Source organism: Pleurodeles waltl, chromosome 12, assembly GCF_031143425.1.
Source record: "Pleurodeles waltl isolate 20211129_DDA chromosome 12, aPleWal1.hap1.20221129, whole genome shotgun sequence".
In the NCBI taxonomy this organism is placed as follows: Eukaryota; Metazoa; Chordata; class Amphibia; order Caudata; family Salamandridae; genus Pleurodeles; species Pleurodeles waltl.
In genome coordinates, this window is record NC_090451.1 from 655,723,242 (window position 1) to 655,750,870 (window position 27,629).

Below are 27,629 nucleotides of genomic sequence, written 5' to 3' on the forward strand. Positions count from 1 at the left end.
ACATTCTATGGTACCCAAGAAAATCAGCTGTTGGTTGCAACAGAAAGTCTGCCCGAAAAGTAAGGAAAATCCTCAAGTGATTCTTCATTATTGCCTGGTCGCACAGCTCTAGGGAAATCAGTGTACACCATCCACAACGTCATGATGAAAATTATGTCAAAGAGCTTGTGTTGAACATAGACCGTCATGGCACAAAAAGTCCCTTTCCTGTTAGGTGCTAGTGGATGCTGATTTAATTAAGCTGCCACAAAACATTTTTCTATAAGCTGCATATGTTACTGTCTATGACTCACGGAATCCCTCTATTTATGGTGCTGGCTCAAGGGACTTTGTGGTGACTGATAGAGCCCCAGTGTGGTGAGTTTGTTTCTGAAGTAGTTCCAGGAACTTGGCAAAATGAAAATAAAAGCTACCATGGCTAAACATTAATGATGATGCCTACTGCAAAGCACGTCACAGGCTTCCCTTTTAACATAAAGTAGTAAGTGGAGGCAGAAAATCATTTTCTTCTGAAAAACGACATTATGTCACAGGATCCACACCCTAGCTCTCTCCATTTGTTTTGGTCCGCAAGTAACAGTCTGCAGGCCTTTTTGCATCTGTGTGACCAAGCAGGGAGCCAATCTGTTCTTACACAAGAAAGACTGCTAGGACCAAGAATTCAGGAAGGGATAAGCCAGTTGATGATGTGCATGTGTTTTTTAAACTGGGCAGGCAACGGCTACCATCAGCGGAGCTTTAGTCCTCCTGACATGTTAACAGATTTGCACTCACAAGGTTTTGTTTCTCTGTAAAAATTGAGTTTTGGAATAACATCAATGGAAGAGGCCTTTCAAAAGGAAAGTAATCCAATAAGTTCCGGAGTAGCCGAACAACACTAGCAAATCTATGGTTTTCAGTAAGTCCCTGCAAAAACAAGATAAAGAGCTCTAAAAAGTCTGCAAGGCCTAGAGGAGACCAACCAGACTCCAAAAAATATAATTAGGAATACTGACAGAGGGTTTGAAATAACATGGACACAGCTTATCCGAAATTCCTCAGACATAATCCACATAGATAGCACCAACTTCTGTATCTCTTCCAAGTAACATGTCCGCATTCATTTTTTGGCATGGTTGATTATGGTGCTAGGTGCATTCAAGACTTTATATCTGTTACGCCTCAGAGAAATTACCTCAGAGGGGGAGTGTAAATGGTCTTGGGAATGGTATACCAGTTTCAAGACCATTTCAGCACAGATTACCATAGCTAGCAGCATTGCTTATTTTGCCACATTAGCACACAAAGAGTTTCAGCTACTGATTATGCCTCACAGATTGCCACAGGGAGTTAGTTACCTCTGGGAAAATAAAGGCCCTCAACCACATTGAGATGTGGCATGCTTGATTATCAAGCTTCAAACATCTTAACTCAAATGAGTTCATAGTGGGCTACTAATTAAGTGTGGGAGTGAGGATTTTTTTTGTGTGTGTTCACCGATACTGGTGGAGTGAATATACCACCTTAACCAGAGATCAAAAGTGAAAATTAAAACTACCTAGAGTAGTCCAAACTCATTGATTTATACAAGGGTACCCTGATAGGATAAAAAGAAAAACAGGGGGCTGAATAAATGGGTAAGCTGTGCTGAGCTTCCAGCATGATTGGAAGAGAAATGCTTCCATTTCTCTTCTGATCAAAGGGTTTGGGGCGGGCAGAGAGACATGAAAAGAAAGGCCTTTACTTTCATATCTTTCTAAGCATTTCTGCAGCCCGATCGTAAAGTGATCGGGCTGCCGAAATGGCCACTGGACACCAGGGAGTGTTTTTTTTATTTTTATGTAAACAATAAAGGGGAGGACCTCTTGGGCAAGCGTCATTCCCCTGGGGGACATTTTTTTTAACTAGGCCTTTTCTGCCCGCCCCCCCTGGGGTGCAGATCGTTCTATTATAAATTCGGCCGATCTGCCCCCGTAGGTGCAGAAGCCACTAGGCACCAGGGATCTTTTTTCTCATTTTTACACGTGGGGAGCGACCCCTTAGGCAATGGTCGCTCCACTGGGGTACAAATTTATTTTGGGCCATTTCTGCCCTCCTTGGGGGCTGATCGGCCTATTTTAATTAGGCCGACCTTCCCCCAAGGCTGGTAGAAACCACTAGGCACCAGGATTTTTTTTTTTGTTTTTACTGGTGGGGGGGGGGGGCGACGTCTTAGGCAAGGGTAGCTACCCTGGAAGGCAAATTTATTTTAGGCCATTTCTGCCCCACTTGGGGGCAGATCGGCCTTTTTCTATTAGGCCAATCTGCCCCCGGTTGGTCAGAAACCACTTAGGTACCAGGGACTGTTTGTGAGTTTTGTTTGGGGGGCAGCCCCTTGGGCAAGGATCGCTCCCCATGGGGGCACATTACTGTTGGCCATTTCTGCCCCCCTTGGGGGCAGATCAGCCTATTTTTGTAAGTACCATCTGCCCCCAAAGGTGGCAGAAAACCCACCAGACACCAGGGAAGACTTTTTTTTTCAAAAAAAGAGGGTGGGGGTATCGCCATACCCTCACCCCAAAAAATAGGGTCAAATTACCCCTGATCCACTCCCAGAGGGGGCAGAAAGCCTACAAGAGGCTGGGGAATAAAAAAAAATAGTGGGGTGGTGGCTACCAACCACTATGGGCATAGTTATGCCCCCCACCCCAACTGAGTTCTCCCCTGCACACTAAAAGATCTTATCCCAACGGCAAGCAATATGACATTTGATTATTTGGGGTTTTGGTTTTACAGTTGGGCCATGAGAGATAGTCTAACTGTCAAAATTGTCCCACTTGGAATGGTGAGGGCTGCACTTTTTGGACTTTGGGACGCTGCCATGTAGAAAAATCTACTAGACCTAGACACATCTGAAAAGTAAACATCTGAGTAAGTCCAGGGTGGTGTGCTTCACATGCGCCTGCACCATTTTCTTATCCACAATGCCCTGCAAACCTCCAACTTTGCTTGAAACCACACATTTTTCCCACTTTTTTGTGATGGAACCTTCCGGAATCTGCAGGCATCCACAAAATCCTTACCACCCAGCATTGTCGCATCTATACTGATAAACAATTCTGCCCCACTTGTCAGCCTAAAAACGTTTTTTTCCAAACTGCCCTTTTGGCCCCGCATTGATTCCCCCTCAATTTAAACATGTTTTTGGCTCTTTCCCGTCACAGGCACTTGGCCCTCCTACACAAGTGAGGTATCATTTTTATTGGGAGACTGAGGGGAACATAGGGTGGTAGGAAATTTGTGTCGGTATGGTAATCCCACACAGAAATGTGGGGAAAATGTGATTTTTTTTTTAGCAAAGTTTGAGGTTTGCTGAAGATTCTGGGTAAAAAAATACTGGAGGATCCACGCAAGTCACACCTCCCTGGACTCCCTTGGGTGTCTAGTTTGCAGAAATGCCTGGGTTTGGTAGGTTTCCCTAGATGGCTGCTGACCAAAAACGCAGGTTCCCCCCCACCTAGCAAAAACAGGTAGTTTTGTATTTGATAAGTTTGATGTGTCCGTGTAGTGTTTTGGGGCATTTCCTGTTACAGGCACTAGGCCTAACCACACAAGTGAGGTACCATTTTTATCGGGAGACGTGGAGGAATGCTGGGTGCAAGGACGTTTGTGGCTCACCTCAGATGCCAGATCTTTGCAGCACCAAAATGTTAGGAAAAGGTGCTTTTTTTGCAACATTTTGAGGTTTGCTAAGGATTCTGGGTAACAAAACCTGGGGAGAGCGCCACAAGTTACCCCATCCTGGGTTCCCCTAGGTGTCTAGTTTTCAAAAATGCACAGGTTTGGTAGGTTTCCCTAGGTGCCGGCTAAGCTAGAGGCCAAAATCCACAGCTAGGCACTTTCCAAAAAACACGTCACACTTCAATGTAAAAATGTCACGTGTCCATGTTGCATTTCATGTCGCAGTATTAGGCCAACCCACACAAGTGAGGTACTATTTTTATCGGGAGACTTGGGGGAACACTGAATAGAAGGACAAGTGTTATTGCCCCCTGTCTTTCTCTACATGTTTTCCTTCCAAATGTAAGACAGTGTTTTAAAAATACATCTATTTGAGAAATGCCCTGTAATTCACATGCTAGAATGGGGACACTGGAATTCAGAGATGTGCAAATAACCACTGCTTCTCAACACCTTATCTTGTGCCTATTTTGGAAGGTTTCTTTGATACCTATTTTTCACTCTTTATATTTTACCAAATGTATTGCTGTACACCCTGTATATAATGAAAACCCATCGCAAGGTGCTGCTCCTTTATTGGCTCTGGGTACCTAGGGTTCTTGATGAACCTACAAGCCCTATATATCCCTCGAATCAAAAGAGTCCAGCAGACGTAACAGTATTTTGCTATCAAAAATCTGCCATAGCTAGAAAAAGTTATAGAAGAAAATGTGGGGAGAAATGGCTCTATTTTTCACCTCAATTTCAATATTTTATTTTAGCTGTTACTTTCTGTACGAAAACCTTGAAGGGTCTACACAAATGACCACTTGCAGAATTCATAATTTTGTCTCCTTTTCAGAACTGTTTAGCTGTCCAGCATTGGTTTCACACCCATATCTAGCACTAACTGGATGGAGGCTGAAAGCACAATAAATAAAAATTGGATGTGTCCCAGTAAAATGCTAAAATTTTGTTTAATAATTTAGTGCTTGCTGAATTCATAATTTTGTTTACTTTTCAGAAATGTTTAGCTGTCCAGCATTGGTTTCACACCCATTTTTGGCACTAACTGGACAGAGGCTGAAAGCACAATAAATATTAAAAATTGGACGTGTCCCAGTAAAATGCTAAAATTTTGTTGAAAAATGTAGTTTTCTGATTTAATTCTGCCTCTTCCTGAAAGCTGGGGAGATTGTGATTTTAGCACCGCAAACCCTTTGATGAAGCCATTTTCAGGGAAAAAACACAAGCATTCTTCTGCAACCCTTCTTCCCATTTTTTTCTTAATTAAAAATAAATGTTAGCTATATTTTGGCTAATTTCTTTGTCTCCTCCAGGGGAACACTCAAACTCTGTGTACCTCTAGAATCCCTAGGATGTTGTTGGGGGGGGGGGGGGGGGGGGAGGACACAAATTTGGTGTAGGTAGCTTATGTGGACAAAAAGTTATGAGGGCCTAAGCGCGAACGGCCCCAAATAGCCAAAAAACGGTTCGGCCTCTGAGGGGAAAAGGCCTGGCAACGAAGGGGTTAAACACTAAACAATATGCCACAAAATATTCTGCCCAGAACAGCGGTTGGCAGCTCCAGCACCCGTCTGCGCTGAAACAGCTAATACTACCCAGCTAATGTTTTCCCGGCGCCTCCCTCAAAAACTCCTCACAGACTATCTCGCCCACAATCCCACCCAGCCCAATTCTGCATGACGCCACTACCAAGTAGTGAAAAGCGCCTCCGACCGTGTTTATATACAGCAAAGGCACGTGCAGACTCTGCAGCCAATCAGCGCTTCGGTCTTCTACGCAGTGCACTGGGATTGGCTGGACTAATAAGAGTGCTCCAATGTTAAGCCACCTTACGCAAAACGCGTTCCTTTGTCTGTCAGAACGTGTCCCGCCATAGTATTGGTTTTCAGACGACCCGGAAGTACTCCAATCACGAACAAATGTCATCCGTTACAACATCAATAAAGGACCTCAGACTATAAGCTGAATTTGTGGACGGTCCGTGTAAGTAGCGGACAGGGGGACACTTCATACCCTCCTTAAATATGATTTATAATGCACTGAGACTGACTATTAAACTGTTTTCCTGTTAGTTATCCATCCATCTGGCTGGCGCCTGTTAAATCCTCTCTCGGAGTAATAGAAGCCAGCCAGTCCGTTCTTCTATCTGTTTGTCTGTTCCACCCTTGCTCTATACTTAAGATCGTATGTATGTTGAGTACTGCTGATTTATTGCGGTGTGTGTGTCTGGTTGTCTGGTAGTTTTGTTGGCCTGTATCCGCCGATGTCTACGATGTGCTTGGGTACATGTTGGTTTGAATGAATGAGCTGTGCTGATTGTGGACTCGAGATCTATATGTCAGTATATCTCTCTGCATGTGAGGTTGTTTTTTGTGGGTCTCTGGGAGGGTGTTCTATGTATGTGGGCCTGCGTGCTTAGGCGATAAAATGTGCGTTGGCTTGGGCGCATGGACGATCTCAATCTCTGCCAAATTTCCCATGTCAATGCATATGTTCTCTAGTCAGGATACTTTCATTTCACCCTGGGACTCGTAGTCATGATTTTATAATGAAATAAACAAGACAGCATGTAGCAGAATGCAAGATAAAAGAGGAGTAGGGCGGCTGCTTCAGTCCTGAGAAACTTGACCGGATCTGTGCATGTGTATTGGCCTCTAAGTCAATGGTCTGTACAGTAGCCAACTCTATTGGTTTTGTCCGTGTGCTTCAAGTGCATATGGTTAGGAAATCCTGCACAGATCAGCACGAGTCGCTCCCTCTGCACTCCAGACAATGTTTAGATTTCAGAAATATATGCTAGACTTATGAATGACTGGCGGTTAATTAACCGCCCGAGGTGATAACTACGTTATAAGTTGCCTTTAGCTTACTTGTTTTTCTGTAACTTGACCAAGGCAGGGATTCAAGTGTTTACCTTCTGTGCTATCACCCATCTGAACCAACACTTACAGGCTATATATTTTGCCTCAGAACAGTATAGGAATATAAGATGTTAAAACGTTTGAAGTTCATGATTATAGTATTTTCTGTGAATTTGAGGGGAAGGGGGTCGACGTTTTTTTAATATATAGCATACAGTAACTCCATTGGCGTTATGGATAGCAAATACGTTTGGAAACTCTGCAGGTTAACCCACCTTAATCTGCATTCCGTGCCTAATCATTAGTAACGTCAAATGCATCTCTGTCTTTTCGTGCATTCGCCCGATAGGTGGAGAACTTCATTCTGGTCACATTTCAAATTTGGATCAAAGTATGTCTAAAAATATTAGGTTTCGTGTTTGCTCAAGACACAATATCACGAACGTGAACCTTGATCTGTAATCTGCGGCAGTTTGTGCCGTGATCTACCCCCCCAACCCTGCTTGTCTACGTGCTGCAACCCCAATGTCGCCCTCTGCCACAAGTTTCTCTGTCTTCACGTGCCCAAAGCACTTCATATTATCTGTCCACGAGCTCAAATCTAGGTTCATTGCCAAGTGCCCTGAGCGTGTCAGCACGGGTCATTGTACTGCCTCTGCAATTGATCTGACCAGTTTTGCCCCTCTAAACTGAGATTTTCACCCTTTCATCAAGTGCCACGAGCGCTTCATGCGCTGCTTTTGTGTCTGAAATACCTCAAACTGGTAGGCGCTGTAGCCTAATGTAAAAGCAAAGGTTCCCATGTCTTCGTGCATACCCTTTTCACATTACCCGTCCTTGTGCCATACACTTTGAGTTGCCTATTTCTCCGCTGTTGATCTCTGTCGACACACGCTGGCCCTCTTTCCCCAACACATCTACAGAAGATGTGTTCTGTTTTATGCAGACAGTCAAGTCTAAATCAACGAATGATATTTGCCGTGTGCTGTTTTTTCACGTCTTCGCAAATAGCTGTGCCCACAATAAAGCGAATCTGGACCCATTGCTCCAGTACCTAGAAAGTAGTCACTCGACAGTTGCACCGTGGATAGCTATCGTTCACTGACACATTGTATGCCAATCCTATGGCCAAGTGGCTCTGGTGTTTCCTGATAAAACTTGAGTATTTGCAATTCGAAGCTGGCATTGGACCAAGTGAAAACAAACACTTGAAGCAATGTGCTCTTTGCACTGTCACGTTACCTGTTGGCTGCTTTGATAATTAGATGTAGATCCATTAATAGTTGAGTACATGCACCTTAATGTGATTTTATGGGTTGTTACCCGGAAAATGTACCACTGATTTACTCAGCTCGTGTCATTTACTGAAGCATGTCATTCTGTTGCACACATTACCCCTGTTTGACACTATGGATCATGCTATTCTTATGATGGGACTCAGAGAGGTGGAGATAGCAGGGATGGTGGTTGCCCGTTTCTCCTCATTTTTGGTGCACCAGTCTCAGTTTGTGATTTTGCCACTGTTTCGCTGAAGCAGTTGTGTGGTACAGTGTTAGTTTCCAAAAGGGCTCTCTGTGTGCACCTGCTATTTAGTATTAATGTCTAACCCCTGGCCCAGTTAATAAGATCACATGGATGTTCTTCCCAGCCATAATTCATACAATATGCGATTTATCATACACCTTGATCAGAACTCCACAGCTTCTCTCACTTAACCTCAGGACAGTGTTTGCCAACCAGCAGAGAATGATCAGCAATTTCCAATAATTTAATGGAGGAGTGACTTGATTTTCATCGTTAAAAACTAACAGTGTGGGCAGGCAACAGACACTGTTGTCCCCCCTCGTTCGATACCCATCCTGGCCCGCAGTAAACGCAAAACCCCTCTTCAGAGAATATGTTTGTTTCTAGGCACAGATGTGTGTGATATCGTCCTCGTATGTTTACACGCTGTACCCATCGGGGAAAATCTTCCTGTTATAAGTATTAAATGTGAGGGAATTATATCCTCTATTGTTGTAAATATGTATATATATATATATATATATATATATATATATATATATATATATATATATATATATATATATGTTTTAGTGTGTATATATATATATATATATAGAGTTATCTTAAAGATGTACATATTTAATGTCTTTATGTGTTAAAGTAGTACGTTCCACTCACCTTACAATGTTGGGTCTTCGGATCAACCCGGAGTTTGCCATAGAATGTTGAAATTGTGTAGAGCGAGTTGGTTGTGAGGAGTTGAGGAATAAACATCTTTCACTTCAGCTTCCTTGTGTGATTACTACACTTCCCTTCCCAAGCTCTCTCACGCTAGGATCATGTCTTCTTGTGCCTTCTTTTAGCATGATTATTGCAACAGACTGTTGTATAAACTGCTGGCTATTTAGGATTTTGCAGCCAGGAAGATAGTGGGACTGAGAAAGTTAGCTCATGTCTTTGAAGTTGGGCAGAAGCTTCACTCCTTATGTGTAAAGAAAAGAGTACAAATTAGTACACAACGCTCTTTGCGTCTAGGACACTCAACTCTTGTGCGGGATTTTCTAAACAGATCCGTGTCAATCTCCTTCATTAAAATGCCCATTGTTAGTTACCCCTCTGGTTGGGCACTCTTGTGTTGGGGGGCACCTCTGAGATAGTTGGCTGCCTATATTCATTTGCTGACTTTAAACCACCCCTGTTTTAGTTAAGCTGTCATAACTATACTTTTCTACTAACGTATCAGTTTTAGCTTAATTGCAATTAGAACATTGTATGTGTCAAAAGTGAACATATGTTTTGCAACTGATTAAAAAAAAAAACTTTTTGTCTTGGAGTATCCCTAATTTTTAGCTATCATCTTCTGTATAGTCAGTTGTGATACTTTAATTTGTGTTCATTATTGTGTTTGAAACTGATGAAAAGTGCAGATGGTAACAATGATGAATTAACTCTTCTTTCAGTGAAGCAGTGAGCTGATGTCATGGCGGACGACGACCCGTTTCTGAGCCTTTCACGGATGGGCCCTGCGGAGGATGCTTATGAGTCTGACATTCTGCTGCAGTCACTGAAACCGAAAATACAGTGAGAAAAAATTTATTTAAAAAAAAAGTTTTCAGTCACGAAGACTCTTCCCCCCCTTTTGACATCATGAGAGGGAAGGATACATCCTAACTTGAGTCATCTCATTTGCCCATGCCGTCCTTGGAAAATATGAGTAAAATTATGGATTAGTGTAAAAAAAAAAAGAGTCTATTTTCTTTTGAATCAAAACACCTATCTGAAAGGAATCAATTGAGACTGTCTTTTAACACATCAGAGAAACTGCCAATAGTCAGCATCAGTATATTTTTTATAATCTCATGAGAAGGATTGGTGCAGGTCAGTTTATCAAGGGCACCTCGTCTGCTTATTTCCTTTACTAACAAACCTCCAGCGGTATCCAGTGCATTCATTTTCTCTAGATAGAGATCTTCATGACCATTCTGTATGCCACCTGCCTTCATAAAAGAACCTCCAGCCCCCTCCATAATGCTAAACTATTCCAGAGGTATGGACCTCCATGCCACACGAATTGCCAGTCTTTCAGTCTATCCAGTTTATTAACCTCCATTCGGATGAGGACCACATGTTTCTCCAGATTGCCTAGTTCTCAGCATGTAAAAGAAACTGAGCCTCCCAATATTCCAATTTCTGTCAGATTATAAACCAAGTGACACATCGCCTATCCATTTCACTTTTGATCAGGACCACAAGGTCCACCTCTCTCCCTACTTCTCTCAGATAAGGTTACCAAACTGCAGTCTCACATTTTTTTTTAGCTCTTGCAGACCATACAACTTTTAGCTGTCTGTAGGCAAAAGATTCTTGTAGACCATATCAAAAACTTTCAGTAGTGTTGGAGCCCGTTGATTGCCACTTTTTGGATTTTTTTGTCACTGTCACCTTGTTTGTTATTCAATGCCTTGCCTTCTTCTTCTTGTGTATGCTCCTCCCCTTGAGCAATGCTTTTTTTTTTACCATTCTTTTGATTGGTTGACCTGTATCCTTTCCCTGCTCAATTTTAGGGAACTACTTTTTACTTTTTTGTTAAGCGCACCATGAGTGGACATGTGTTTCTCAGTTGTCTCCTCCATGTGCTTCTCCTACCCTGCTAACTACAACTACATGCGCCCCTGCTCTCCAAGCATAGTATTACAGCTTTGGATTGGTAAAATACTACTCAAGCCAATCTCTCCGCCTAAAACTTTGGGATTACCCAGAGTTCCCAGTTTCTTTTGTGCATAATTTATGCAACACTCTAAGCTTGTAAGGTTATTTTCTTGACTTATATTGGGTGCTACCTTGTCCATGGACAAAGCTATACCTCCCTTAAAAACTGTAGCAAGAGCAAAACACTTGTCATGGGTTGCTTTTGTTAATTCCAGGTTGGCTTGGATAGGTATTTTACCAATCCAAAACTGTAATATTGTGCTTGATGTGGTAAAGGTTTTTGTCATTTTTAGGGTCGATCCTTTGAGTGCATGCGCTAGCGTCTCACTTGCGAGACTCTGTTGTGTACAGTAAGAGGCTTGGAGCCTGCCAGTCGCTCACCATTTGTTGGTTTGCGTGGCGCTCTTCTTTACAGCCTTGTAATTAATCAAGGCAGACCCGGCATCATTTCCGTTCCTCTTTGTGGAGCAGGGACCAAGCACTGATTGATTCAACTTAATTAGTGCCCATCCGCTGCTCCCGATATGAAGCAGGTACTATTTTGTTGTTTTTAACTACCAGTGCCCTGCAGACAGAAGGCTTGTGACTGGCAAAAACGTCCCCAGCAGGACAAACCAAAAATTAAGTTTTTTTTGTTGTTGTTTTTAAACTTTTTTTTATTTTGCCAAGTTGTCTTTTCTCACTTTCCACTCACTTTTTCTTTTGTTTTTTTCTTGTGGGCAATCTTCTTTAAAGATGATGATTAACTTGTTCGAATCATTGCAAAGCAACATTGTTTCTTTATTATGTATACATTTCTGAAATGGTGCATTAATACATAATCGTGCAGTACACCCCAATCAGCCCCACTACAATCCACCCCAGTTTACCCCTCACCAATCCACCCTACTCCAATCCAAGCCCCTTACCCCAAACCAATCCACTCCAGTCCACCCCACTCTACTCCTCCCAACCCACCCCAATCTAATCTGACCCACTACAATTTGCCCCACTCTAATAAAAAACATTCTGCACTACTCCACAACAATCTGCCCCACCTCAACCCACAACAGTCTGCCCCACTACTATCTACCACATTACAATCTGCCCCACTTCCGTCCGAAACAATCTGCCCCACTCCAATCTGCCCCAATCCAAAACAGCCTGCCCCAGTACAATCCAAACCAATCTGCTCCACTACAGTGCAAAACAATCTGCCCCACTCCAGTTGCCCATTCCAGTCTACCCCAGTCAAATCCAAAACAATCTGCCCCACTCTAATCCAAAACAATTTCCCCACTCCAATCCAGTCCATCCCACTCCAGCCCAATTGAACCCCTTTCCAATCTACCCCGCTCCCATCCAATCTACCCCACACCAGGCCCCACTCCAATCTAGACCAACCTACCCCGCTCCAATCCAAAACAATCTGTTCACTTCAATCCATCCCACACTAGTCTTTGTCACTTTCTAGCTGGGCGTGGATGGCACTATGCTAATCCTATGCCTAAAAACTCTGCTAGAAAAACAGACATTTGATGTGAGCAGACTTAGTGTCAGTGGTGTTGTAGGGTGCTTCGTAGAAAGAAGCTGCTCTCCACCTCAACCTTGGGAATTACCTGGAGTTCCCTGTTTTATTTTATGCATAATTTATGTGGCACTCTAAGCCTAAAAGTGTATCGTCTTGATATACATTGAGATGCCAAATATGCTTTAGTACAATTTATTTGTTTTTATTTACTTTCCCAAATTGAATCAATATCAATGATCTTGGATCAGTATATATAAAAGAGAATAAAATGGCGGGGGCTCCAATAGTATCATCATGCCTACATTCAATGCTGTCATCATGTCATGAAACATTTTTAATTTTTTAATTTTTTTTAATGTTGCTCAACAATGTACAAAGCCAACAGGTCCCGACTTGCCCCTATGAGGTCCACTCTTCATGCAGCTGCCAAACTAGTGACGGGAATTAAAAAATTTGACCACATCTCCCCAGCCTTGAGGAGTTTCAAATGGCTCCTGATGCTTGCCTAACACACAAATCCCTTCACACTGGGAAACCTGAATACCTTGCAAATAAGTAAGTGAAAGCTGGTCAAACCAGATCTCTGAGAAGCACAAACTCACTCCTCCTCCTCCTACCGAAATCGAACAAGCAAAAAACTCGGTCATGCTCCTTCTCAAACAACGCTCTGAGAATATGGAACTCCTTACCCATTCACATCAGATTGAACCCTTCCCATCTGACCTTCAAGAAGCTACTGAAAGAATACCCCCTGAACCAACCCTCACATCAATAAGGGTCTCTCACTCCCCTCCCCACCATCCTCGGATCGCTACCCTTCTATTCATGAGAACCCCTCTGTATTATCGTTCTGTAATGTGACTCTTGACTTTCCATATGTGTTTCTTATGTTTATTTTCTATTCTGTTGTAAAGCGCTCTGATACCCTCTCGGTCTTGCCAGCGCTATAGAAAACTCTCAAATAAATAAATATATAAAATAAAGGTGAGGCATTTTGTCTTTGTCAGTGCTTGTTTTAAAGATGATGCTCCTGATGCCCATTCTGTCTTTGGACTGTTCAACAGAAGCATACCAGTTCTACAGCTCCAAGAAGCGTACAAAACAATACCACTAACAGTCTACGATAGTGCATTCAATTGCTTTATTTGCAATGCCATTATGTTACAAACAAGTGTGTCCCAAAAATTATCTTGTTGCATCTCCTGCTGTTCAGGAGACGGAGATTCTTCAAGAGATTATTATCTGAGAGACTGTGAATCCTTCCGTTGAAGGTTTTCAAGTTAGGTGTGCAGGTACATGAAAACCTGAGCTTCCTGCGGAAGGATGGCAATAGAGGCTGCTTCGGAGTTTCCTCACAAGGAGAGAACGGTAAAGCTAACAATAAATAGTTGTAGGCGGTGGGCAGAGAAGTGATGGAAATGTTGCTTTAGCAGGGAAGCTGTGAAGATAGCAATGTGCAGTGTCACTGGTGGTACTGGGGAAGCAGTAGATCTGATGAAAGAATAGTTAAAGGTGTAGGTAAGGACAGTGATGGAGGTCATGTTGTTTCTGTAGTGCTTATACCATTTTAAAGGTCATTCAAGGCACTGAGAATGGACTGAAGTGAGGGGGAAGGATTGACCTCTGAGGGTAGGGAGGTTCAAAGGTGACAGAAAAAAGGATTAGAAGTATGGAATACCCAAGTAATGATAAGATGAGGCAAGGGTTACGGATTACAGTATTTTGTTTTAAGGATTAGAGAAGCCCCTAAAAAGTAAATGTTGTCAGTCATACCTAGGGGTAAAGGTAACTGTTCTCCTGACCTGTCTCCTGTGCAAAGAATACACCCCTGCACACTTTCTTTCTGTTGATTGCTACTTGATTCATAGCAGTCGGTGTTTATTGCTATGTTATATCTTCATGGATGATGTTCGCTTCAAGTTTTGTTCAAGTTTCACGCCTGAGGTCTTCTATCTTTTTCTTTCTACAGCAGTTGTGTGCAGAACAAAGTGGACAGCATCCTGGTGAGTGCAATCTGTCAGATGAAGGGTTTCTCTTTACAGGAGGGTGGTAGATGAGATGTGGCTCATGGACTACTCATAATAATGCACAGATATGATGGCTTTCACCATCCAGGGTTTGTGTAAGAACCTTAGTGCATTCCTCCTGTTTGGAGCTTTGTGTAGGAAGTTGGCTCTGTATGTGCTATTTCAAAGTAAGGAATAGCATGCACAGAGTCCAAGGGTTCCCCTTAGAGGTAAAATAGTGGTAAAAATAGATAATACTAATGCTCTATTTTGTGGTAGTGTGGTCGAGCAGTAGGCTTATCCAAGGAGTAGTGTTAAGCATTTGTTGTACATACACATAGACAATAAATGAGGTACACACACTCAGAGACAAATCCAGCCAATAGGTTTTTGTATAGAAAAATATCTTTTCTTAGTTTATTTTAAGAACCACAGGTTCAAATTCTACATGTAATATCTCATTCGAAAGGTATTGCAGGTAAGTACTTTAGGAACTTCAAATCATCAAAATTGCATGTATACTTTTCAAGTTATTCACAAATAGCTATTTCAAAAGTGGACACTTAGTGCAATTTTCACAGTTCCTGGGGGAGGTAAGTTTTTGTTAGTTTTACCAGGTAAGTACGACACTTACAGGGTTCAGTTCTTGGTCCAAGGTAGCCCACCGTTGGGGGTTCAGAGCAACCCCAAAGTTACCACACCAGCAGCTCAGGGCCGGTCAGGTGCAGAGTTCAAAGTGGTGCCCAAAACACATAGGCTAGAATGGAGCGAAGGGGGTGCCCCGGTTCCGGTCTGCTTGCAGGTAAGTACCCGCGTCTTCGGAGGGCAGACCAGGGGAGTTTTGTAGGGCACCGGGGGGGACACAAGTCCACACAGAAATTTCACCCTCAGCGGCGCGGGGGCGGCCGGGTGCAGTGTAGAAACAAGCGTCGGGTTCGCAATGTTAGTCTATGAGAGATCTCGGGATCTCTTCAGCGCTGCAGGCAGGCAAGGGGGGGGTTCCTCGGGGAAACCTCCACTTGGGCAAGGGAGAGGGACTCCTGGGGGTCACTTCTCCAGTGAAAGTCCGGTCCTTCAGGTCCTGGGGGCTGCGGGTGCAGGGCCTCTCCCAGGCGTCGGGACTTTAGGTTCAAAGAGTCGCGGTCAGGGGAAGCCTCGGGATTCCCTCTGCAGGCGGCGCTGTGGGGGCTCAGGGGGGACAGGTCTTGGTACTCACAGTATCAGAGTAGTCCTGGGGTCCCTCCTGAGGTGTTGGATCGCCACCAGCCGAGTCGGGGTCGCCGGGTGCAGTGTTGCAAGTCTCACGCCTTTTGCGGGGAGCTTGCAGGGTTCTTTAAAGCTGCTGGAAACAAAGTTGCAGCTTTTCTTGGAGCAGGTCCGCTGTCCTCGGGAGTTTCTTGTCTTTTCGAAGCAGGGGCAGTCCTCAGAGGATGTCGAGGTCGCTGGTCCCTTTGGACGGCGTCGCTGGAGCAGGATCTTTGGAAGGCAGGAGACAGGCCGGTGAGTTTCTGGAGCCAAGGCAGTTGTCGTCTTCTGGTCTTCCTCTGCAGGGGTTTTCAGCTAGGCAGTCCTTCTTCTTGTAGTTGCAGGAATCTAATTTTCTAGGGTTAAGGGTAGCCCTTAAATACTAAATTTAAGGGCGTGTTTAGGTCTGGGGGGTTAGTAGCCAATGGCTACTAGCCCTGAGGGTGGGTACACCCTCTTTGTGCCTCCTCCCAAGGGGAGGGGGTCACAATCCTAACCCTATTGGGGGAATCCTCCATCTGCAAGATGGAGGATTTCTAAAAGTTAGAGTCACCTCAGCTCAGGACACCTTAGGGGCTGTCCTGACTGGCCAGTGACTCCTCCTTGTTTTTCTCATTATTTTCTCCGGCCTTGCCGCCAAAAGTGGGGCCTGGCCGGAGGGGGCGGGCAACTCCACTAGCTGGAGTGTCCTGCTGGGTTGGCACAAAGGAGGTGAGCCTTTGAGGCTCACCGCCAGGTGTGACAATTCCTGCCTGGGAGAGGTGTTAGCATCTCCACCCAGTGCAGGCTTTGTTACTGGCCTCAGAGTGACAAAGGCACTCTCCCCATGGGGCCAGCAACATGTCTCGGTTTGTGGCAGGCTGCTAAAACTAGTCAGCCTACACAGATAGTCGGTTAAGTTTCAGGGGGCACCTCTAAGGTGCCCTCTGTGGTGTATTTTACAATAAAATGTACACTGGCATCAGTGTGCATTTATTGTGCTGAGAAGTTTGATACCAAACTTCCCAGTTTTCAGTGTAGCCATTATGGTGCTGTGGAGTTCGTGTTTGACAGACTCCCAGACCATATACTCTTATGGCTACCCTGCACTTACAATGTCTAAGGTTTTGTTTAGACACTGTAGGGGTACCATGCTCATGCACTGGTACCCTCACCTATGGTATAGTGCACCCTGCCTTAGGGCTGTAAGGCCTGCTAGAGGGGTGTCTTACCTATACTGCATAGGCAGTGAGAGGCTGGCATGGCACCCTGAGGGGAGTGCCATGTCGACTTACTCGTTTTGTCCTCACTAGCACACACAAGCTGGTAAGCAGTGTGTCTGTGCTGAGTGAGAGGTCTCCAGGGTGGCATAAGACATGCTGCAGCCCTTAGAGACCTTCCTTGGCATCAGGGCCCTTGGTACTAGAAGTACCAGTTACAAGGGACTTATCTGGATGCCAGGGTCTGCCAATTGTGGATACAAAAGTACAGGTTAGGGAAAGGACACTGGTGCTGGGGCCTGGTTAGCAGGCCTCAGCACACTTTCAATTGTAAACATAGCATCAGCAAAGGCAAAAAGTCAGGGGGCAACCATGCCAAGGAGGCATTTCCTTACACAACCCCCCCCCCAAACGAAAGAGGATGAGACTAACCTTTCCCAAGAGAGTCTTCATTTTCTAAGTGGAAGAACCTGGAAAGGCCATCTGCATTGGCATGGGCAGTCCCAGGTCTGTGTTCCACTATAAAGTCCATTCCCTGTAGGGAGATGGACCACCTCAACAGTTTAGGATTTTCACCTTTCATTTGCATCAGCCATTTGAGAGGTCTGTGGTCAGTTTGAACTAGGAAGTGAGTCCCAAAGAGGTATGGTCTCAGCTTCTTCAGGGACCAAACCACAGCAAAGGCCTCCCTCTCAATGGCACTCCAACGCTGCTCCCTGGGGAGTAACCTCCTGCTAATGAAAGCAACAGGCTGGTCGAGGCCATCATCATTTGTTTGGGACAAAACTGCCCCTATCCCATGTTCAGAGGCATCAGTCTGCACAATGAACTGCTTAGAATAATCTGGAGCTTTGAGAACTGGTGCTGAGCACATTGCTTGTTTCAGGGTGTCAAAGGCTTGTTGGCAGTCCACAGTCCAGTTCACTTTCTTGGGCATTTTCTTGGAGGTGAGCTCAGTGAGGGCTGTCACAATGGATCCATATCCCTTCACAAACCTCCTGTAGTACCCAGTCAAGCCAAGGAATGCCCTGACTTGAGTCTGGGTTTTTGGAGCTACCCAGTCCAGAATAGTCTGGATCTTGGGTTGGAGTGGCTGAACTTGGCCTCCACCTACAAGGTGTCCCAAGTAAACCACAGTTCCCTGCCCTATCTGGCATTTGGATGCCTTGATAGAGAGGCCTGCAGATTGCAGAGCCTTCAAAACCTTCCTCAGGTGGACCAGGTGATCCTGCCAGGTGGAGCTAAAGACAGCAATATCATCAAGATAAGCTGTGCTAAAGGACTCCAAGCCAGCAAGGACTTGATTCACCAACCTTTGGAAGGTGGCAGGGGCATTCTTTAAACCAAAGGGCATAACAGTAAACTGATAATGCCCATCAGGTGTGGAGAATGCTGTCTTTTCTTTTGCTCCAGGTGCCATTTTTATTTGCCAGTACCCTGCTGTCAAGTCAAAGGTACTTAGAAATTTGGCAGCACCTAATTTATCAATGAGCTCATCAGCTCTGGGAATTGGATGAGCATCTGTCTTGGTGACAGAATTGAGCCCTCTGTAGTCCACACAAAACCTCATCTCTTTCTTTCCATCTTTGGTGTGAGGTTTGGGGACTAAGACCACTGGGCTAGCCCAGGGGCTGTCAGAGCGCTCAATGACTCCCAATTCCAGCATCTTGTGGACTTCCACCTTGATGCTTTCTTTAACATGGTCAGATTGTCTAAAGATTTTGTTCTTGACAGGCATGCTGTCTCCTGTGTCCACATCATGGGTACACAGGTGTGTCTGACCAGGGGTTAAGGAGAAGAGTTCAGGAAACTGTTGTAGGACTCTCCTACAATCAGCTTGCTGTTGGCCAGAGAGGGTGTCTGAGTAGATCACTCCATCTACTGTACCATCTTTTGGGTCTGATGACAGAAGATCAGGGAGAGGTTCACTCTCTGCCTCCTGATCCTCATCTGTTACCATCAACAGATTGACATCAGCCCTGTCGTGGAAGAGCTTAAGGCGGTTTACATGGATCACCCTTTTGGGGCTCCTGCTTGTGCCCAGGTCCACCAAGTAGGTGACCTGACTCTTCCTCTCTAGTACTGGGTAAGGGCCACTCCATTTGTCCTGGAGTGCCCTGGGAGCCACAGGCTCCAGAACCCAGACTTTCTGCCCTGGTTGGAACTCAACCAGTGCAGCCTTTTGGTCATACCAAAACTTCTGGAGCTGTTGGCTGGCCTCAAGGTTTTTGGTTGCCTTTTCCATGTACTCTGCCATTCTAGAGCGAAGGCCAAGTACATAGTCCACTATGTCCTGTTTAGGCTCATGGAGAGGTCTCTCCCAGCCTTCTTTAACAAGGGCAAGTGGTCCCCTTACAGGATGACCAAACAGAAGTTCAAAGGGTGAGAACCCTACTCCCTTCTGTGGTACCTCCCTGTAAGCGAAAAGCAGACATGGCAGGAGGACATCCCATCTCCTTTTGAGTTTTTCTGGGAGCCCCATGATCATGCCCTTTAATGTCTTGTTGAATCTCTCAACCAAGCCATTAGTTTGTGGATGGTATGGTGTAGTGAATTTATAAGTCACTCCACACTCATTCCACATGTGCTTTAGGTATGCTGACATGAAGTTGGTACCTCTGTCAGACACCACCTCCTTAGGGAAACCCACTCTGGTAAAGATACCAATGAGGGCCTTGGCTACTGCAGGGGCAGTAGTCGACCTAAGGGGAATAGCTTCAGGATACCTGGTAGCATGATCCACTACTACCAGGATATACATATTTCCTGAGGCTGTGGGAGGTTCCAGTGGACCAACTATGTCCACACCCACTCTTTCAAAGGGCACCCCCACCACTGGGAGTGGAATGAGGGGGGCCTTTGGATGCCCACCTGTCTTACCACTGGCTTGACAGGTGGGGCAGGAGAGGCAAAACTCCTTAACCATGTTGGACATATTGGGCCAGTAGAAGTGGTTGACTAACCTCTCCCACGTCTTGGTTTGTCCCAAATGTCCAGCAAGGGGAATGTCATGGGCCAATGTTAGGATGAACTCTCTGAACAGCTGAGGCACTACCACTCTCCTAGTGGCACCAGGTTTGGGGTCTCTGGCCTCAGTGTACAGGAGCCCATCTTCCCAATAGACCCTATGTGTTCCATTTTTCTTGCCTTTGGACTCTTCAGCAGCTTGCTGCCTAAGGCCTTCAAGAGAGGGACAGGTTTCTTGTCCCTTACACAGCTCTTCCCTTGAGGGTCCCCCTGGGCCTAAGAGCTCAACCTGATAAGGTTCAAGCTCCAAAGGCTCAGTTCCCTCAGAGGGCAGAACTTCTTCCTGAGAAGAGAGGTTCCCTTTCTTTTGCTGTGTTGCAGTTGGTTTCCCAACTGACCTTCCTGTTCTCTTGGTAGGCTGGGCCATTTTTCCAGACTCCAGCTCTACTTTTTCACCCTGTGCCTTGCACTGTGCTCTTGTTTTCACACACACCAGTTCAGGGATACCCAGCATTGCTGCATGGGTTTTTAGCTCTACCTCAGCCCATGCTGAGGACTCCAGGTCATTTCCAAGCAGACAGTCCACTGGGATATTTGAGGAGACCACCACCTGTTTCAGGCCATTGACCCCTCCCCATTCTAAAGTAACCATTGCCATGGGATGTACTTTTCTCTGATTGTCAGCGTTGGTGACTGTGTAAGTTTTTCCAGTCAGGTATTGGCCAGGGGAAACCAGTTTCTCTGTCACCATGGTGACACTGGCACCTGTATCCCTCAGGCCCTCTATTCTAGTCCCATTAATTAAGAGTTGCTGTCTGTATTTTTGCATGTTAGGCGGCCAGACAGCTAGTGTGGCTAAATCCACCCCACCCTCAGAAACTAGAGTAGCTTCAGTGTGGACCCTGATTTGCTCTGGGCACACTGTTGATCCCACTTGGAGACTAGCCATACCAGTGTTACCTGGATGGGAGTTTGGAGGGGAACCTTTCTTGGGACAGGCCTTGTCTCCAGTTTGGTGTCCATGCTGTTTACAGCTATGACACCAGGCCTTTTTGGGATCAAAGTTTTTACCCTTGTACCCATTGTTTTGTGAAGAGGCTCTGGGCCCACCCTCCTGTGCAGGTTTTTGGGGGCCTGTAGAAGACTCTTTACTATTTTTAGTTTTGGTTGTCTCATCACCCTTCTGCTGGGGAGTCTTTGTGACCCCTTTCTTTTGGTCACCCCCTGTTGAAGTCTTGGACACCCTTGTCTTGACCCAATGGTCCGCCTTCTTTCCCAATTCTTGGGGAGAAATTGGTCCTAGGTCTACCAGATGCTGATGCAGTTTATCATTGAAACAATTACTTAACAGGTGTTCTTTCACAAATAAATTGTACAGCCCATCATAATTACTTACACCACTGCCTTGAATCCAACCATCTAGTGTTTTCACTGAGTAGTCAACAAAGTCAACCCAGGTCTGGCTCGAGGATTTTTGAGCCCCCCTGAACCTAATCCTGTACTCCTCAGTGGAGAATCCAAAGCCCTCAATCAGGGTACCCTTCATGAGGTCATAAGATTCTGCATCTTGTCCAGAGAGTGTGAGGAGTCTATCCCTACACTTTCCTGTGAACATTTCCCAAAGGAGAGCACCCCAGTGAGATCTGTTCACTTTTCTGGTTACACAAGCCCTCTCAAAAGCTGTGAACCATTTGGTGATGTCATCACCATCTTCATATTTAGTTACAATCCCTTTGGGGATTTTCAACATGTCAGGAGAATCCCTGACCCTATTTATGTTGCTGCCACCATTGATGGGTCCTAGGCCCATCTCTTGTCTTTCCCTCTCTATGGCTAGGATCTGTCTTTCCAAAGCCAATCTTTTGGCCATCCTGGCTAACTGGATGTCCTCTTCACTGGAGTTATCCTCAGTGATTTCAGAGTTGTTGGTCCCTCCTGTGAGGGAACCAGCATCTCTGACTATTATTTGTGGAGTCAGGGCTTGAGAAGCCCTGCTCTCCCTAAGTAGGACTGGAGGGGGGGAATTTCCCTCCAAGTCACTATCTTCATCCTCTGAGTTGCCATCCTCAGAGGGGTTGGCCTTTTCAAACTCTGCCAAAAGCTCCTGGAGCTGTACTTTGGTAGGTTTGGGGCCCATTGCTATTTTCTTTAGTTTACAGAGTGACCTTAGCTCTCTCATCTGTAGATGGAGGTAAGGTGTGGTGTCGAGTTCCACCACATTCACATCTGTGCTAGACATTTTGCTTCTAAAAGTTGGAATACTTTTTAAGAATCTACAACTGGTTCTAGAATCTAATTCAAACTTTTACAAACTTTTAAACTCTAAAAGAAATGCTAAACAGGATCTAACACCAGGCCCTAGCAGGTCTTTTAAGAATTTAGAAAACTTTTCAAATTGCAAAAATCAATTTCTAATGACAATTTTGGAATTTGTCGTGTGATCAGGTATTGGCTGAGTAGTCCAGCAAATGCAAAGTCTTGTACCCCACCGCTGATCCACCAATGTAGGAAGTTGGCTCTGTATGTGCTATTTCAAAGTAAGGAATAGCATGCACAGAGTCCAAGGGTTCCCCTTAGAGGTAAAATAGTGGTAAAAATAGATAATACTAATGCTCTATTTTGTGGTAGTGTGGTCGAGCAGTAGGCTTATCCAAGGAGTAGTGTTAAGCATTTGTTGTACATACACATAGACAATAAATGAGGTACACACACTCAGAGACAAATCCAGCCAATAGGTTTTTGTATAGAAAAATATCTTTTCTTAGTTTATTTTAAGAACCACAGGTTCAAATTCTACATGTAATATCTCATTCGAAAGGTATTGCAGGTAAGTACTTTAGGAACTTCAAATCATCAAAATTGCATGTATACTTTTCAAGTTATTCACAAATAGCTATTTCAAAAGTGGACACTTAGTGCAATTTTCACAGTTCCTGGGGGAGGTAAGTTTTTGTTAGTTTTACCAGGTAAGTACGACACTTACAGGGTTCAGTTCTTGGTCCAAGGTAGCCCACCGTTGGGGGTTCAGAGCAACCCCAAAGTTACCACACCAGCAGCTCAGGGCCGGTCAGGTGCAGAGTTCAAAGTGGTGCCCAAAACACATAGGCTAGAATGGAGCGAAGGGGGTGCCCCGGTTCCGGTCTGCTTGCAGGTAAGTACCCGCGTCTTCGGAGGGCAGACCAGGGGAGTTTTGTAGGGCACCGGGGGGGACACAAGTCCACACAGAAATTTCACCCTCAGCGGCGCGGGGGCGGCCGGGTGCAGTGTAGAAACAAGCGTCGGGTTCGCAATGTTAGTCTATGAGAGATCTCGGGATCTCTTCAGCGCTGCAGGCAGGCAAGGGGGGGGTTCCTCGGGGAAACCTCCACTTGGGCAAGGGAGAGGGACTCCTGGGGGTCACTTCTCCAGTGAAAGTCCGGTCCTTCAGGTCCTGGGGGCTGCGGGTGCAGGGCCTCTCCCAGGCGTCGGGACTTTAGGCTCAAAGAGTCACGGTCAGGGGAAGCCTCGGGATTCCCTCTGCAGGCGGCGCTGTGGGGGCTCAGGGGGGACAGGTCTTGGTACTCACAGTATCAGAGTAGTCCTGGGGTCCCTCCTGAGGTGTTGGATCGCCACCAGCCGAGTCGGGGTCGCCGGGTGCAGTGTTGCAAGTCTCACGCCTTTTGCGGGGAGCTTGCAGGGTTCTTTAAAGCTGCTGGAAACAAAGTTGCAGCTTTTCTTGGAGCAGGTCCGCTGTCCTCGGGAGTTTCTTGTCTTTTCGAAGCAGGGGCAGTCCTCAGAGGATGTCGAGGTCGCTGGTCCCTTTGGACGGCGTCGCTGGAGCAGGATCTTTGGAAGGCAGGAGACAGGCCGGTGAGTTTCTGGAGCCAAGGCAGTTGTCGTCTTCTGGTCTTCCTCTGCAGGGGTTTTCAGCTAGGCAGTCCTTCTTCTTGTAGTTGCAGGAATCTAATTTTCTAGGGTTCAGGGTAGCCCTTAAATACTAAATTTAAGGGCGTGTTTAGGTCTGGGGGGTTAGTAGCCAATGGCTACTAGCCCTGAGGGTGGGTACACCCTCTTTGTGCCTCCTCCCAAGGGGAGGGGGTCACAATCCTAACCCTATTGGGGGAATCCTCCATCTGCAAGATGGAGGATTTCTAAAAGTTAGAGTCACCTCAGCTCAGGACACCTTAGGGGCTGTCCTGACTGGCCAGTGACTCCTCCTTGTTTTTCTCATTATTTTCTCCGGCCTTGCCGCCAAAAGTGGGGCCTGGCCGGAGGGGGCGGGCAACTCCACTAGCTGGAGTGTCCTGCTGGGTTGGCACAAAGGAGGTGAGCCTTTGAGGCTCACCGCCAGGTGTGACAATTCCTGCCTGGGAGAGGTGTTAGCATCTCCACCCAGTGCAGGCTTTGTTACTGGCCTCAGAGTGACAAAGGCACTCTCCCCATGGGGCCAGCAACATGTCTCGGTTTGTGGCAGGCTGCTAAAACTAGTCAGCCTACACAGATAGTCGGTTAAGTTTCAGGGGGCACCTCTAAGGTGCCCTCTGTGGTGTATTTTACAATAAAATGTACACTGGCATCAGTGTGCATTTATTGTGCTGAGAAGTTTGATACCAAACTTCCCAGTTTTCAGTGTAGCCATTATGGTGCTGTGGAGTTCGTGTTTGACAGACTCCCAGACCATATACTCTTATGGCTACCCTGCACTTACAATGTCTAAGGTTTTGTTTAGACACTGTAGGGGTACCATGCTCATGCACTGGTACCCTCACCTATGGTATAGTGCACCCTGCCTTAGGGCTGTAAGGCCTGCTAGAGGGGTGTCTTACCTATACTGCATAGGCAGTGAGAGGCTGGCATGGCACCCTGAGGGGAGTGCCATGTCGACTTACTCGTTTTGTCCTCACTAGCACACACAAGCTGGTAAGCAGTGTGTCTGTGCTGAGTGAGAGGTCTCCAGGGTGGCATAAGACATGCTGCAGCCCTTAGAGACCTTCCTTGGCATCAGGGCCCTTGGTACTAGAAGTACCAGTTACAAGGGACTTATCTGGATGCCAGGGTCTGCCAATTGTGGATACAAAAGTACAGGTTAGGGAAAGGACACTGGTGCTGGGGCCTGGTTAGCAGGCCTCAGCACACTTTCAATTGTAAACATAGCATCAGCAAAGGCAAAAAGTCAGGGGGCAACCATGCCAAGGAGGCATTTCCTTACACTTTGCTTTAAGATATTACAAGTACAGTATTTCACTACTGTGTTTAAAGATTGTCTCTTTAGAGTAAGAAATAGCCCATTTCCCCCTGTTAGTCTTGGGAAACGCTGACTTTGGTGCCAAGTACTGTTTTTGGAGTACCTTGTTCATAAGTTATTGCACTGTACTTTTGGGATACTAATGTTTACGGATTGCTGACTACTTGCCCAAGCAACTTACAGCCTTCCCTGAAGGCCACTCCCAACCAATTTCATAGCATGACTTTGAAGGATGATTGTATGGACATGTTGGCAAAGTGCGCCTTCCTGATGTGAGGGCAAAAAGGCCTACGGCAAACTCATTTTTAGAGCATTCAGTGCCTTGTATTTTTTTGTAAAGAGTTTTTGTATCACATGATACAGTTACCCATCATGATCTTGGGGCATAGACTCGTTCAGCCCTGAACATGTTTACAGCACACCTTTACCCAGTGCTCCTGGGTGTTCTTGGGGTTCACTGTGCCACTATGTCTGAGTCTTTTTAGATTGTACGTTTACCTAATGTCCGAGTATGATCTTGAGTTGCAACGTGATACAGTTCCACAGTATTGTTTTTAAGCACCCCTTAGTACAGTGCCTGTACATGTATTAGGGTACACATATAAAGAAAATCCTACTATTATCCTTCTCAACTCTGTGCCCCAACATTTTAGGGCACACCCTGCCACTGCCCTAGGATGATTATAAGGTACACGAAGCAGAAGACAATATTATGATTTTTAGAACACGGATAGACTGGTCTCTTTTACTGTTTTAGGGCACAACTTGACACAACACCCCAGTATAATTTCTGGGTACAGCTTCAAAAAATTCCAACTTAATGTTTGGGCACAGCCTGAAACAATACCCTGCATGATTTAGAGGAAAAATCTTGACACTTTTCCTCAGCAGTTTTATGGCATGACTTTACGCAGTGGTCCAGCATGATCTCCAGGCACATCTTTCCACAATGCCCTAGTATGATTTCAGGATACAACTTGACTTAATGCCTTTATATGGTTTTTGATCATAACTTGACACTCAATCCCTAGTGATTTTAGGTGCACCATGACACAACTCTTTAGAGGCGCTCTACCTTTGGAGTCTCTGTTGGTTTATATCCCCATCATGAAGTTCAGAGCCGTAACTGTTCTATCCGAAATTGTTATTTTAAGAACTGAATTGACCTATTAAATAGCAAAAAGGTGCTTGTTCCTGGTCCAAAATCCTTTCATAACCTGCTCAGTTCCGGGGATCACTGCCTTAAATTTTGCTAGTTTTGGTAGAAAAGTCATAAAGAAAGAAATATAATCTTGAGTGTAGCTTTTTTATAACATTTGAACAGAGTGTGTTTTAGATCCAGAGATGAGACACCGTGGGCTGTATATCATCGTTCACATATCCTCTTTCTCAACAGCAAGAAGTGCAGAAGTTTTCAGACAACGATAAGCTCTACCTATACCTACAGCTGCCGCCGGGACCAAGTGCAACGGAGAAGAGGTGAGAGGGCACATGTGCTACCGAGGTGACTGAATAGGAAGAGGAGGGCGTTGTCCCATGCCAGTGTCTCTGGTCATTGGTCTGGAACACTCAGGGGTGGCGCTGGGTTTATTGCTGTAGAACTGCATATATTGTCTTCTTCCCAGCAGAGCTGCTTCATTGTGTAGTTGGAGACCTCTGGTCACAAATGAAATGGACCTCTGCTGCTTGTTCTTGTGACGTCCTCTCTCTCCTTGTTCTCCCCAAAAATGAAACATTATCACAGCTCACAAGACCTGTCCTCATTAGCAAGACATTGCACTTTCAATCAACGCCACATGCACATGTAGCTCCTGAAGCTGTTGCAGTTGTGGAAAGTTTAGAACATGCTACTTCTTGGGTTCAGGAAATGAAGAACACCACTTCAGGTTGCTTAACTGAACCGTTGGTTAATCCAACAGTAGCTAAAGTGTCGGCTCAAGTTGACAGGAATGTCATACAGAAACCGCTAACGTATCGTTTGAAAGGAGGCAATGAGATGACTAAAGATTCCAGACCAAGATGTTACAAATGTGGTAGTCCTGGACATTTGGCGAATAATCCAGGATGTTTTGCTAGGAATGTCAACTGTAGAAATTGTGGGATGAAGGGACATTTGGCAAAAGTCTGTAAGAACCAAAAGATCAATGCAGTAGATGAAACTGTGTTAACTCAAGATGTAATCTTAAATGTGAAGGGTCCTATCATTCATAATTCTCTTATAAATAGTGATACTAAGTTAATTATGCCAAAAATGTGATATAGAAATTGATGGTAAAATTGTTCAAGTTCTTGCGGATTCAGGTTCTCCTTTCACATTAATAGGAGATAAAAATTGGGAAATAATCTTTGGCAATGATCATATTGATCTTCTTCCTCCAGACATTGATCCCATAGGCTATGGGGGACAGAAAATTGATTTATTTGGCTATTCTCTAATGACAATCAAATTTAAAGGTCGTGAAACGGTTGGGAAGATTTATGTAGCCAAACAAGGTGATAACTTGCTAGTGTGGAGACATCAGAGGGATCTTGGCATTATTCTCAACCCAAACTCTCCAGAACAAGTTCTGTCTATATCTAATTTAGGGAGTGATACTTCAATTGTGAATGAATTTTCTGATGTGTTTAGTGACAAATTGGGTTTGTTAGCTGGTTTCAAACATAAGATCATTTTAAAGGATTCAGCTAAACCAGTAG

At 45.2% G+C, this 27,629-nt stretch overlaps 1 protein-coding gene across 2 annotated transcripts in view; it reads left to right on the forward strand.

Annotated features, from left to right (window-relative positions):
• Positions 1–5,582: 5,582 nt before the first annotated feature.
• Positions 5,583–27,629, forward strand: part of RFX5 (regulatory factor X5) — a 47,752-nt gene continuing 25,705 nt past the window's right edge. The window contains exons 1-4 of one of the 2 annotated variants that reach the window (XM_069218349.1): positions 5,583–5,688; positions 9,533–9,653; positions 14,261–14,294; positions 26,329–26,411. In XM_069218349.1, coding sequence (XP_069074450.1) covers positions 9,553–9,653; positions 14,261–14,294; positions 26,329–26,411 — 218 coding nt within the window. In that variant the 5' untranslated portion in view covers positions 5,583–5,688; positions 9,533–9,552. Of the gene's footprint in view, positions 5,689–9,532; positions 9,654–14,260; positions 14,295–26,328; positions 26,412–27,629 lie in introns of those variants that run through there. The other variant, XM_069218351.1, reaches the window with a different exon arrangement.